At 52.5% G+C, this 13613-nt stretch overlaps 1 protein-coding gene across 5 annotated transcripts in view; it reads left to right on the forward strand.

Annotated features, from left to right (window-relative positions):
- Nucleotides 1-1329: 1329 nt before the first annotated feature.
- The window catches only part of PAX2 (paired box 2), a 90261-nt gene continuing 77977 nt past the window's right edge, over nt 1330-13613 (forward strand). For 3 of the 5 annotated variants that reach the window (XM_006831249.1, XM_006831251.1, XM_006831250.1), the window contains exons 1-3: nt 1872-1914; nt 5273-5441; nt 6116-6313. In XM_006831249.1, the coding sequence (XP_006831312.1) occupies nt 1872-1914; nt 5273-5441; nt 6116-6313 (410 nt within the window). Of the gene's footprint in view, nt 1915-5272; nt 5442-6115; nt 6314-13613 lie in introns of all 5 variants that reach the window. The other 2 variants (XM_006831252.1, XM_006831253.1) reach the window with 2 other exon arrangements.

The raw sequence follows: 13613 nt of genomic DNA on the forward strand, positions 1-13613 counted from the left end.
TTATGAGACGAGGGAAAATATTTCATAAAGATCTCCCGGATATTCTGTACTTAACCAGTTAGGAGACAAAGGGCCGTTCTTCCTGGTTCAGGCGAACGGACCTAAGCTAGCAAGCGAGGGAGCGAGTGCCGGCAAGGTCTGTGAAGGCTGCGCCACAGCTCCGGCGGGAGCGGGGCCAGTCGGGTGCGCTGCGCCTTCTGCGCTCGCTCGGGATCTCCGAGCTGACAGCGGGCGGCGCTCAGCCACGTTCGCAGCCTCTCCTTCTCCCCAGCCGGGGAGACCGAGTCTTGTTCTCCAGCGTTCTCTGCCGCCTGCGACCGGCCGCTTCCCACTGTCTCCTTCCCCAAGTGCTCACTCCTCGGCCATCCGAGGGCCCAGGAGCCAAGTCCCGCTGAACGTTGGGTCCTACCGACGCAGGTGGGTCCTCACCAGAGGTCTCCAGCTCCATTCCAACCCGAGTGCTTTGGGCTGCCCAGACCCCTGTGCGCAAGGGGAAGAGGGAGGCCCAGGACGCAGTGGCGGCGCGAGGGAACGGGGAGGACAAACTGCCGGCACTTTGCCGGGGAATGAGAATTGGGGATCCGAGGACCGGGAGGTACCTTAGGAGGGAAAGGTGGAAGGAAGGAGCAGAGGGAGAGAGGAAGAGTCAGGAGGCAAAGGAAGGGAACTGAGGCTGGCGGTAGGAGAGTTAGAAGTAGAGATGCGACCCAGGCTGGCCGCGAGGTCCCTGCGGACACTAGCTGGCGGGTGGCAGGGCTGGGAGAGTTGGGACTACGAGCCGGCTGTGGAGAGCGGCGCACGGCACAGCCCTCTATCGGTGCCTGAATATTCATTAGACCGACCGCTCTTTATCCTTATCTAACGTTTATCTTATCGGCGAGTTTCGTTTTCTCAGTGTAGTTTTAATCCCGGGCTCCCTTTCCCCCTCCCCGGCCTGCTCCCCTCCCTCGCTCTTCCTTCGCCCGTCGCTCCCTCCCTCCCGCTCGCTTCCCCCTCCCCTGCCCTCCCCTCGCCGGCACCGGAGTGACAGGCGCGGGGCCCTCCTCGCCGGAGCTCGGGGCTCCGGCACTGGCGAATCACAGAGTGGTGGAATCTATTGCCTTTGTCTGACAAGTCATCCATCTCCCGGCGCGGGGAGGGGGAGGGGGTCTGGAGGGGGCTTTGCAGCTTTTAGAGAGACACACACCGGGAGCCGCCGCTCCAGTCTCCGGCCGAGCCTCCTCGCAGCCGCAACCCACCTGGGGCCAGCCCCGCGCTGCCGGTGCAGCTCGGCTCCCTCCTCCCACCGGTCTCTGGTTGCGGCGGCTGGCACTAGCTTGTTCCGGGGGTGGGGGCGGCCCGCGCTCACCCTCCCGCCGGCGTCCGCTCGGACAGCCCAGGGACTGCTACTTCTCTGCTAACTTCGCCAACTCGCCGCCACTTTGAACGGCCCCGCTCCCGCACGGCGCCCTCGGGCCACCCCCGCCCGCGCCCTCTGCGACCGCCGCCTCGCTGATGACCCGCTGCCAGGGGCGCTGAGCGCGCCACCGCCCCCGCCCAACCTCTGCCCGACCGCTGCTGCCGCGCGCGCCATGCGCTCCCAGTGCCCCGCGGCCCGGCCCGTCGCCCCGGGCCCGCTCTGTTGACCGTCCAGTTCGCACCCCGACGGTGGGAAGTTGCGGCCGCGGCGGCTGGCAGTCGGGGCGGCCCAGAGGAGTCCCGGAGGCGGGGAGCGCAGCGCGGCGCCACCCGCCCCCGTGCGCCTCGCGGCAGCCGGGCGCCCACTCACCTCCACCCCACCGTCCCTCCCCTTTTCTCCTCAAGTCCTGAAGTTGAGTTTTCGAGGCGACACGGCGGCGGCGGCCACGCTGCTCCCGCTCCTCTGTCTCCCCATGGATATGCACTGCAAAGCAGATCCCTTCTCCGCGATGCACCGTGAGTACCGGCGCCCGGCTCCTGTCTGGCTCGGGGCTCTGCGTCCCAACCTTGTCCTGTCCCAAGCGGCCCCGGCTCCCTGCCCTCAGGCCCCATTTCAGAGGCCCGCTGGCTCATTTCGGGCCCCCATTTCGTTCTCCCACTTTCCCTCGGCCGTGTGTTTCTCACGCCTCCAGCTTCCCTTCCCTCTGCCTGTCACCCAGACTTATCCTTTGCCTGTCTTCTCACTTCCCTTGGTGCCTAGCGCCTGCCTTCCCTCCTTCCACCTGCTCCTGTTCAGTCTCCAGGTCTTCTGTAGTCCCGGGTCCTGACTCCCACTCCCCTACTCCATGGAGGCTCTCTTGTCCAGGCCTGGGGATGCTAATGTTCTAGTAGTGTTCAGGACTGTGTTTTGTGTTTTCTCTGTCTGTTCTTTTTACGATCTCTCCCTGCCTCCTCTTTTCCCGCTCTCCTCTGTTCCCTTCTCAAACTAAAAGAGTTGTGTCCAGAAGACACCCAGCGTGGGCGGTCTCAGTGTCGGGACAAACTGTGGAGTGTGGGGGTGGGGTGCCCCCTTCTGACCCTCAGCTCCCAGCAGCTCCGGGCCCTCCAAGCCAAGGCCGAGCTCCTAGCTGCCTATCTCCAAATGTTCCCTACCTCAGCCTTTATTTCCCACTTCTCTCCTCTGCTTCCTCTTCTCCCCTAGAGTTGGGAGTCCAAGTTGGCAGGACATCGTTGTGACGGTCATTTTTCTCCACCTCTTTCTGGGAGATACACTAAAAACAAAGGGGGGATTTTGGAGGAGAAATCGAAATCAACTGGAGGGCAAGGAAAGCAGCTTCCCGGGTAGCCCTGGGATAGTGCAGCTCTGCTCCTCAGTTCTGGAGGTTTCTGACTGGCCTCCTACTCCTAGGTAAGGGTGATGCAGTCATCGACCTGGCCAGGGGGTGGAAAAGAGGGAGAAAACGAAGAGGAAGAACAAAAGGAAGGCAAATGCCAAAGCTGAGGAGAAAGGATAGACAAATCAAAAGAAGGGCAAGGAAATCAAAGAAAGAAAATGAAAGGATTTTGTAGAAAGAAGAAAAAGGAAAACAAGAAATAGGAAAATAAGGAAAGGAAATTGTCTTAGTCAAATGTGAATTTACCTAGTTCATGCCGTTTTTCTTAGCTTGGAAAACAATTCCAAGATTTTTTTTTTTTTCAGTTAAAAAAAGAGAGAGATAAATAAGATTCTAAATAGAAAGCTCCTCCCCCATTTGTAGATGAATAATTAAGGATAATTTGTAACTTTTCACAGGGAAACTTTTTAGACCTGGTTTGGGTCTGTGCTTTGGGGAAAAAAGCCGAGGTGAGGTGGGAGAGCTGTGTTTTGTTTTGTTTTTCTTCCCTAAGCGTATATTTAGCGTTACAGGGAGAGCTTTACAAATTACTCCTGGAATAAAATATATTTCCCGAAATAATCTCCAAGCGAAGAAGCCTAGCGGGGGCTTCAGGCGGCTGCGGGCCGCCCCTCTGCGAGCCAGGCCGGAGAGCCTCACTCCTTCGCGGAGGGAGAGGACCTGGGTCCACCACCACCTGCACCTTGCCTGCCTGACTGCCGGCGGAGCAGCCCCAGCTCGCGCTCTCTTCTCGGGTGGATCCTGCCTAGACTCCGCCGAGCCCTGCCTCTCACTTTGAAATCCAAAAGGAAACCAGGCAATTAGAAGGGGGTCGGAGAAGGAAGGGAGTGAGCCACGCGCAGGCTGGCGGGCTGATGGGCAGGCCGGCGACAGCCGCAGCCCGCGTCGGCGCCGGCAGAGGCGGCGCATTCCAGGCCCGACTCAGCTCCAGCTCCCGGAGCCCAACCCTAGACCCCCGCCGTGCCCTCGTCCCATCCTCACCCAAAGATTGGGGGCGAAGGGCCGGGCCCCAAGCCCGGGGAGATTGAATTATTCATCTTTAATCTGCCCGCAGCTGCCGCCTTTTCAGACCGGTAACGCGAGTTCTCCCGGGGCCTAAATTATTGATGGTTCGGGTTTGGAGGGAGGGGAGGTGAAGAGTGGGGCTAGAGGTAGGTAGGGAGATGAAGGGATGGGTAAAAGGAGAGGTGCCTTCCACTTCCACTGCCCAAGCCGAGGTCACCTCCCCAAGGATTTCGCCCACCCTGGCTCTTGGTCCCTCAGAAGGGGACGGGAGGGAGATGAGGGGAGCGCAGATGTCCCCGCTTTCTCCGAAAGTCGCCCTAGGCTATCGGGGCAGAGGCTGCAGGTTGCTGGCTACTCGGGCCGCTCGGCTACTCGAAGTCTGCGCTCCGACCGCTCAGTGACTGCGGCTGTCGGTTGATCGCGCTGGGTGTAGTTTCTCGCCTGCTTCAGACCAGGGGTATGGGCAGCCTGGCTCCGAGGTGGGGAGTCCGCGCTGCAGCCGGGTTAGAAACCCAGCGCCCTTCTCTCGGCTTAGCCAGGAGAGCAAACGCTCGTGGCGCTCGGTGGACCGCACAGCAGCCGCGACTGAGGGATCAGAGGGATGCGAACTGGCTCGGGCTGGCTGCACAGGATGCCCCGAGCCCTCAGCCGCCGGGTGGCCTGGGCCAGGCGACCTGGGCGAGGTAGCAGGCCCAGGTTCGGCGCCGCGCAGCAGTGGGTGAGCCCGAGCAGCCTATGCTCTCGGCCACTGCCGCCCGCTGCCGCCGCTCCGCGTTCCGCCACCTTCCAGTCTCTGAGGGTTGCAGACCCGGGGGAGGGGGGCCTGCCTCCTCCGCCTTCCTCCCTTTACCTGGTTTTCTTTGAATTTAAGACACTCGGCAGTCGAGTAGGAAATATGGTCCTCAAATATCTAAAGATAATAATAATATAATAAAATTTCACGGTTAGAAAGAAAAAAGGTGGGAAAACTGATGAAAAATAAATACAAAGAATCACTTAGAGAGCAAAAAGACATTGTTTCTGTACTAGGAGTCCCTCATGAACAAGTCAGCCAGATGAAAATTCCCTCAAATTAGCCCACCACCAAGACCTTGCTTGCACTATCCTCTGCCTGTCCTTCCCCCTCCTAATTTTCCTAAATTCTTCCTCACTGGCATGAGTTACCCCTTGCTGTTTTCCTCATCCCTCACCCTTCCCTTCTGTCATTTCTTCCGCATTTTCTGCCTTGCGTCTTCACCAAGTCTAAGAGATGTGTTCTTTCCAAGACCTAGGCTCAGCATCTGGTCTGTTCTTCCACGTCTCTAAGGTCCCACGGCTCCAATCCCTGGTCTGAGGGGGCACCCTTCTTTGTGAGTCCCGGGAAGCTGCCCCTCCACCTTGCCCTCTCCTTTCACACATCCCGGCCCACGGACCCTGACTAATGGCCGGTCCCTGCTGTGTGTGGGGTGTTGTGTTTTTTTCTTGTCTCTCCCCAGCAGGGCACGGGGGTGTGAACCAGCTCGGGGGGGTGTTTGTGAACGGCCGACCCCTGCCTGATGTGGTTAGGCAGCGCATCGTGGAGCTCGCCCATCAGGGTGTGAGACCGTGCGACATCTCCCGGCAGTTGCGGGTCAGCCACGGCTGCGTCAGCAAAATCCTGGGCAGGTGAGGGCCTCAGAGCTGCTCCCGGGCAATGTCCTGCCCCTGCCTTCTTCTCCCACAGGTCGCCCTGTGCTTGAAAGTCCTGACACCCAGGGGGAGAGGGAGACCCCCAACTCGAGGGGAGCGGAGAGAACTGCTCCTTTTGGAGAGGATACTTAGGTGTGGCAGTCATGGCTTCAGGAACCAGAGTGGAACAGGGTTACCCAGCCCCAGGGTGCCTGAGAAAGGGAGAGATGCCTTTCTCAGAGGAGTTAATGTGGATGGGATGTTAGATGATAGGGTGTGAAGCACAAATGGGCCCCCAACAAGGGAAGCGGCAGCTTTGGGAGGCCTTGGCTCCCTTGGGCGCTCTGTACTCAATAGAAAAGGGCTGGAGCGATGGCCCAGAGGCTCGTCAAGCTGTGTTCCTCTTGTTCCCAAATGAAAGTCCGGGCTTTCCCTCCCAGCTCCACTCGCTTGGGTGCAGCATACACCGTGAGCATCCCTGCAGATGGAGCATTCCCTTTGCCCTCCCCTTGGCGCTCGGTGGTGTCCCTCTGGAAGCCAACTCCACCATGCTGGGACTTCTCCTTGGGCACTGCTGCCTCAGGCAGGAGAGCAGCTCAGTCCCCCCGGAGCTTGTAGCAGCCTCTTGCCAGCGCTGCCTCTTGCTGACCCCGCCGGCCTTCCCGGCACAGGTACTACGAGACAGGCAGCATCAAGCCTGGTGTGATCGGCGGTTCCAAGCCCAAAGTGGCAACACCCAAAGTGGTAGACAAGATTGCTGAGTACAAGCGACAGAATCCGACTATGTTCGCCTGGGAGATCCGAGACCGGCTCCTGGCTGAGGGCATCTGCGACAACGACACGGTGCCAAGCGTTTCTTCCATCAACAGGTGAGAAAGCCACCCCACTTGCTGGGTCGGACTCCAGCTCCTTCTCCTGCCTGCTTAGCGGGGGCCTCTTCCCAGCGGCTTCAACTCTTTCTCCAGCCTCTGACCTTCTTTCTGGATCTAAGCTCCAAAACGTTTGGGCAGGGAGAGGGGAATTGGGAGGGAGACAGACAGACAAACAGAGCTGGAAATGAATCCAAGTGTTAGTGGTAATTAAGACTCCAAGATTACGAGAGCCTTGGTATCTAGAGACAATCACAGCCCACAGCCAAAGTCTTTAAAATGGCCAGTGTCTATTCATGGCCTCCAAATAGATTTCCCTGTCTACAGGCGTACTCCCTTCCCCAGGGACAGCTACCTGTCCTGACCCCCCACCCTCCCTGCCAACTCCCATAAAGACACCCTTCCCTGGAGCCCAGGCCACCCCAGCCAGCTCCTTCACAAGTTTCTGGCCCACAGAGCTGGTATCCAGGCCTGTGGAGCACATGACAACCCCTAGCCAGCAGTTGGTGGAGGGAGTAGAAGAGTTGAACAAGGAGTGGGTCTCCAGGAAGGGTCTCAAGGCAGGCGGGACCTTGGGAGATGCTCCCAACCACCTCAGGTGCCTATCTCCAGGCTCCTGTGAGGCTTCTGAGACAGAGGTCAGAGTCGCCTCAACATGAGCAGCCCAGGGTCGGTAGAGCTCCCAATCCCCAAGTCACTCCAATACATGTGTGCCCCATGCGAATGTACTCGGGGTTGGTGTGCAAGTGTGTCTAGCTGTGGTGGGTCCAAAATGTGCAATCAGTAGTAGGGCTCAGGATCACAGAGTGGCTTCATGATCATACAGCTATCCAACCCAACAGCCAACAGGCCCCCTACAAGTTACACAGCAGACAGGACGTAGGGCTGCCTTTCAACCCTTACTCCCATTCTATGGCACCCCCCACCCCCAAAAAAAAGAAAGACTAGCACTAAGGGTTTTATGCCTTCATTATTCGTTGAGCTCTTCATAGGTTCATTATCAGGGCAACTAATAATTCGAATTATACCTTTTTCTGAAACTGACAACATGTTTCTAGGTGGGGTTTTTTGTTGTTGTTGTTTTGTTTTGTTTTATATAATATTTTGTAAATGATATGAAATTATCCCAAATCATCCTGAAAACAGCAGGTAAAATTAGCTGGTAGAATGTACCTTGGCTAAAGAAGATTCCCTCTGCCACACTCGTGCTGTAACGTACTATGAGGCGACCCCAGAAATTATCCCAGTGTGTGCCATCTGTATTAAAATGGTTATTCAGTTATGAACAGGGTAACATAATACTGATCAGCTAATTATACACCCTCCGAAAACTCTCCAGCTCCCTGGGTCTGACCAGCCAGGTAGTGACAGCAAAGCTTTTGACATTCAGACACCTTCGGAAGGAGCTGGAGAAAGACACTGACTAGTTTGGAAAAGACATGAACCCTTTGCATTTAAAAACCAGGGAGGAAGCGGGGAAGTTGTGAGGCCGAAAAGCCAGATTAGTGGTTGGGGAGGGAAGGAGACAAAGCACTGTTTTCTGCTGCTGGTCCTGGAGATGAGTTGAAAGTGATGTTTGGGGAAGAAAAGTAGCCTAATGGTCCTGCTAAAAACCGCTGTTGGGCCTAGGTGGTGATATTCTGAAGAGTATTTATGAGAAATATTCCTTACAAATAATAGGACTGGGGAGCCTTTAGAGGAATCCAAGACATGGATAGTTAAGGTGATTTTGTTTCTTTTGATGGGGTAGATGGAGGGGCAGAAATGGTGGCAGCTCTGTCTAGTACTCCTTGTCCTCCAGAAGACCCCCTTCACTCCCGAGACATTGTGGAAGCAGGCTTTGGCACAAATTTGGGGGTGCCTTCATGAAAATCCATGGAGAGTAGAGAACAGGTGCCCACAGACTCAAGTTCTAGAGACCTTCCACCAGAACTGGAAACAGAAGTCAACTGCAAGGGAGATGAGAGAGGGAGAAAGAGTGGCCTCCACTTGACAGTTCTGACATCTGCAGGATCTGCTCAGTACACAGCCCTGTCACTTGAGGGCCTGGTGGTGTCCTTTGAGTGTGGACACATAGCCATCTGACAGCAGATGTGGCTGGGGGAGCAGAGGGAAGGTGGTGTGCCATTGATAGCAGGGACCCTAAGCCCCAGCCCTCTATGAGGTTGGCTGGCTGGCACTGCCCACAAGGAACAGCCAGACTATTCTTGATACTGCTTTGGGACAAAATCCTCCCATGTGTCATATTTTGGAAAGGATTCTGCGGGATCCCCAAAGTGCTGCTGAGTCAGGACTGGCGGGATGCATCTTGACACCACACCTTTAGCTTCACCCCTCTCACTGTTTCTCTGGATGGCGAAGGTTTTTCTGAGATACGTTGTTTTACTCTAAAGCTGATAGATGTTTCTGCAGTTGCTGGTTATATTGGAACTTGGCCCTTTTGCAGGTTTCTGAATCCTTTCTCACTGTGGGAAGAAGCAGAGGTTTCTTGTGTGCAGAAACTGCATACCATTGGGAGACTGGGTGGTTCTTATGTTTTGATATTTATTGTTGGTGAGGTGCCCGCTGTGTTCGGTACTTTATAACCGTGATGAGTAAGGGTGTGCATATGCCAGTGGTTGGCAAGAAAGGAAGGCCACACATGCTTACCCACCTGAGCCAAATGGTAAGGTGTTTCATCTTTCCCTCCCCAAAACAGATGCTGTTGCCGCACTTGAAATATGCTGTTATGGTTATAAACTAAATTGGTTTTCATGCTTTAAAAATGGCTTTGGCATTCTCTGGTCCTTTCATGATAAAGCCTTGGCCATTCAACCCACATTCTCCGGGAAGAAAAACCCTCACAGAAATGCCCACTTGAGCAAGTGGAGTGGCCAGGGAGCCCCCTTTGCCACCACCACAGGGGCCACTGTGAAAAATCTGGAGGATTGACTAGGTTACTTAGCACATGGAATTTTATCAGAATCATTCTAAATACTGAGCACTGAGCATAGAGTTACCAGGTTGTCAACTTGTGCACCACTGCTGTGGAGGGAGGGTGTTTATAAACAGGTGATTTAAGATTGAAACCTGGTATGAGAAATGGCCGGGAGGAAAGATGGAGGAACATCCATGCTATTGAAAGGGGGAAAAGTCAGCTAGTTACATTGTTGAGCAACTGACTAGGCAAGATTTTCCTAATTATATGCCAAAATCTTCTGGTCTGACTGTTGCTCTGGGCAGGGAATATAGCTCCTTTTAAAGAGCAGATAGGTTCTCAAGTCCAGGCTTATTGGAGACCCTCTGAGAGTATGTTTTCAGAATGAACTAACAATAAAGCCGTCACTCTGACTTTTTCAGTCTGTCATACATTTTGGGTGTTGGAGGGTCAGAGAACTTCCTGCCTTCCTGCTCCTACATCTTTGGAGTAGACTCTTCCAAAGTAAACTTGGCATGGATCACCCGCCAGCCACACTTTCCTGTTTGGTCCTTGGTGAGCACATTCATGCTGAAGTTCAATGCTGTGTTAAATAATTTTTTTCCTATGTCACTCAAGTATCCCCCCTGTATCTTTACCAAGTCATCTTCAGAAGTCTGGCAATGGGGTGACAGTTGTCTACAAGCTTTCATTCAAAGACATTTGCATGTAAGTTGGGATCCACTCATCTTAGTCAAAGGAATATTAAAGACATGGTCAAGACTGGGGTCTGTCTCCTTCTCTAGAGCTCTCAGTAGTGTGGCACATACTACTCTTGGACTTGACTTGGCATGGAGCTGGGCAAGAGAGGTGCATTGTCTGCCACTTTTCTGTGCTCTTATAGTTGATGGTGGCCAAGGCTGTTAGTCTTATGGCAGTCAGGGCAAGTTGGTAGATAAAGAAGATAACTCCCCCCCAGCCCCCCACAGAGGAAATGAGAGACAAAAGGACAGAGAATTTACCTTCAGGGTTCTGAGCCTAGCAGACCAGGCCATGCATTGCAAACAAATGTGCCAGTTTCTGTGTAAGAAGTTTTGTTCACCTGTCGTCTTCCAGGGAAGCTCACCTGCTGCTAAGCTTGCTCGTCATTAGATTAAGATGTGAAATAGATAGAGCTGTTGATCTTCTTGAAGTCTCTGTGTGGTACAAATGGCTAAGCATTCAGCTGCTAACTGAAAGGTTAACTGTTTGAATCCACCTAGAAGCTCCTTGAAAAGTCTGACAATTTTCTTTCCCAAAAATCAGCCATTGAAGATCCTACAGAGCACAGCTCTACTCAGACATACATGAGTTGCCAGGAGTCCGAATTGACTCACCGGCAACAGGTTGGTTTTCTTATTCCTTAAAATGAGATAGAGATGTCCTTCTGAAAAGTCCATTCTTGTGTTCTTAGCTGTTTTAGAGTGGGCATCTTGAGCAGCATCAAATAAGATGTGTTTCTCCCTGGTAGCTGGTCCAAGGTAGTCTTTAAAGGCTTTTGGGCAAAAGCAATGGCTGGTAACCTGAGTTAACTTAGCCAGCAGCTCTTTAGAAAGAAAGACAAGAGTGGTTATCCTTAGTGAAAGCCCTAGGTGAACTTTGGAAGGTGATGCAAAGAAGAAAAGAGAGGGAAACAGGTAAATAAATAAATAAGTGAAGTATTTCCCAACTGTTCTGAGAACTCAATAAAACAATCACATCAAATATGAAGAGGCATAAATCTTGTGTCTGCACAGGTAGCCTACTCAATTGCTTTGATAATCGCTCAGGCTGCCTTCATTTATTACCATCCAAGGCCTGGGCAAAGGAGGCTGCATAGAGGGTGGTCTCCAGTGCAATCCTATACCCGAGAGGTAACAATCAACCCATACAGCTGGGGATTTCGATGGGAGCCCGGGCAGGGCCCATCTGTCTGCATGAACACCAATCAATAACTCTGTAACCAGAGCTCTTGTCACAGGGAAATGGACAACACAACAATTCAATACAGGGGCCACAGGGGGAATTAGCCAAGTGGAGTAGTCCCCAGAGAAGAGAGACAGGGCTACCGGAAAAAGGGGGTACTGGGCAGGGAGTGGGGATGTGACAAGAAGAGCAGTGGATTTGTGTGCATATTGGCTTAGGGAGGGGATTATTCTGCAAAGTATATCCAAGGAATGAGAGGCAATGCTGGAAGTTGGGGTGGTAGGGAAATGTGCATTTGGGAGGGCAATTGAGAATGGTCTTGTTCTGGTACACATGGGATAATGTGATTATGCATGCAGTGGTATGTGTTTGTGGACATATCTAGAGAAAGAATAGCTATAGGAGTAACTGATGCAGAAGATGAGTCCACTCCCCTCCTAAGAATCTGCAGAGGAAGAGGGCCTTCCTATGAGCCCACTTGGGATGAATTACTATTTCCCAGGCTTTTCAGCAGGACTGACAAGGCACACTTTACCAGTGGCCCCTTTGTTGGGTCCCAGCTTCCTAGATCTCTAGTTCTAGCTACTCTACAAGTTTGTCCCTTAATACTCAAGTCCACCCTTAGCCCCTCCTCATTGCTACCTGTAGTTGGAGTTCTTATATTAAGAGAAAATAAGTATGCTGGAAAGAATTCCTTGTTCATTTCGTTAAGGGAGCTAACCTAGCCTGCCAGTTCTCTAAATCCTAACTGATTCTTAGACTGAATCCCTTCTAAGTCAACTGTCCAGGCCTTGGAGTCTTGCAGGAAAAGCAGCTACAGACGCAGGGTATACCCAGTGTGGCTCACCTAGCCATGAGGATGTACGTAGAGAAAGGAGAAGGGGCTGTTGATAAATCTGAGGAGTGGGAAGCAGGGTCTTTTAACCGATTCCCAAATAACAAGTGAAATATTGTCCTGGTGAAAAATAGAATTCCTTTGGGTTTGTCTGTCTATTACTGAACTATGGATTGGAGTGTTTTCCTCCTGTGAAGCAGGCTGTTTTGGTGCTATAAAGGAGCAATTTGAATATATTCATGAGAATTAATAGGCATGTAAATTGATATCTTCTGTGTATGTGGATTTGTGTGTGCTTACCTCTGGTAGATTATAGGTGAAAGGACTCTGATGTCAAGAGTGGGAAAGGGAAGAAGGCTCACAGGACAGGACAAGCAGTCACAGATTAAGGCTGGACTCCTTGTATACTTTGGGCCATGAGTCAATCAATGAGGTAGCCATTGGGCCATTGGCAAAGTGACATAGGGCTGGGTTGAAGTCTTCATTTTATAATTTAGGCAAACTGGCGGCAAATTTTCATTCAATTATTATTTGCACTATAACCTTCTGGAGTCTAGGAAGAGTTGCTACCGCGATGACACTGTATGATGGAGAGCTATGTGATAAGTTGTGTGTCCTTGCTGTAACACTCAAGTCCCAGCCCAACTAGCAGGATTAATTAGGGACCAACTGCATAAGCAGCCAAGAGGAGATTCTGCCAAGAGTTCTCCCTTTCTCCAAGTTGTGAAGCTGTGACCCACCTAGCCAGGTCCCCTACTGGAGGCCTGACACTGGGGCACAGTTGTTGACGGCATTCTGCCAATGGTCCAGCCCCAGACCCAATATCCAAACCTTCCCCAAATAATCCAGATGCCAAGGAATTAAGGTAAAGCAGCAGGCAACTAGAGAAGGCTGGTTGTTGAACAGGGCATGATGGAAGAGGCAGGTATCCCAGGACCTCCTGAGGAAGGCTGAGCATAGGGAAGCTGTTGGGAAAGTAGGAAACAAGAGGAAGAAGGTCCTGTGTAGATCTGTGAACCCTCAGGTAAGGGAGGTGATGGGGAAGGCTATAAAATCAGGCCCCTCTCATAGCTCATCCTCAGCAACCACAGAAATAACTGGACCTTTTCTTTTGTCCTTGGAGAGATAATATGATGAAAAGACAATTGTTTTTTTCAGCTAGAGTGAGAGCAATTCTGTTGACATTGTAAAGGGTTCCAGTTTATTATAGAGATGTACCTGATCATTAAGGAGCCCTGGTATCGTAGTGGTTTACAAGTTGGGCTGCTAACCAAAAGGTCAGCAGTTTGAAACTTCCAGGTGCTTCGTGGGAGAAAGATGAGGCTTTCTGCTCCTGTAAAGATTTACAGCATCCAACCAATAACAGGGTCACCATGAGTCAGAACCAACTCTATGGCACATCACCACCACCACCACCACCACCACCACCATGCACTCATTGCTGTAGACTTGTTTCTGACTTACAGTGATGCCACAGGACAGAACAGAACTCTCTCCAGAGGGTTTCCAATATTATAAATCTCTACAGAAGCAGCAACCTCATTCTTCTTCTTCAAAGCGGTTGATATGTTTGAACTCTCAACCTTGTCCAAAGCTTAACCTACTGTGTCACCAGAGTTACTTTT

The sequence above is a fragment of the Chrysochloris asiatica genome, unplaced genomic scaffold, assembly GCF_000296735.1.
Source record: "Chrysochloris asiatica unplaced genomic scaffold, ChrAsi1.0 scaffold00003, whole genome shotgun sequence".
NCBI lineage: Eukaryota > Metazoa > Chordata > Mammalia > Afrosoricida > Chrysochloridae > Chrysochloris > Chrysochloris asiatica.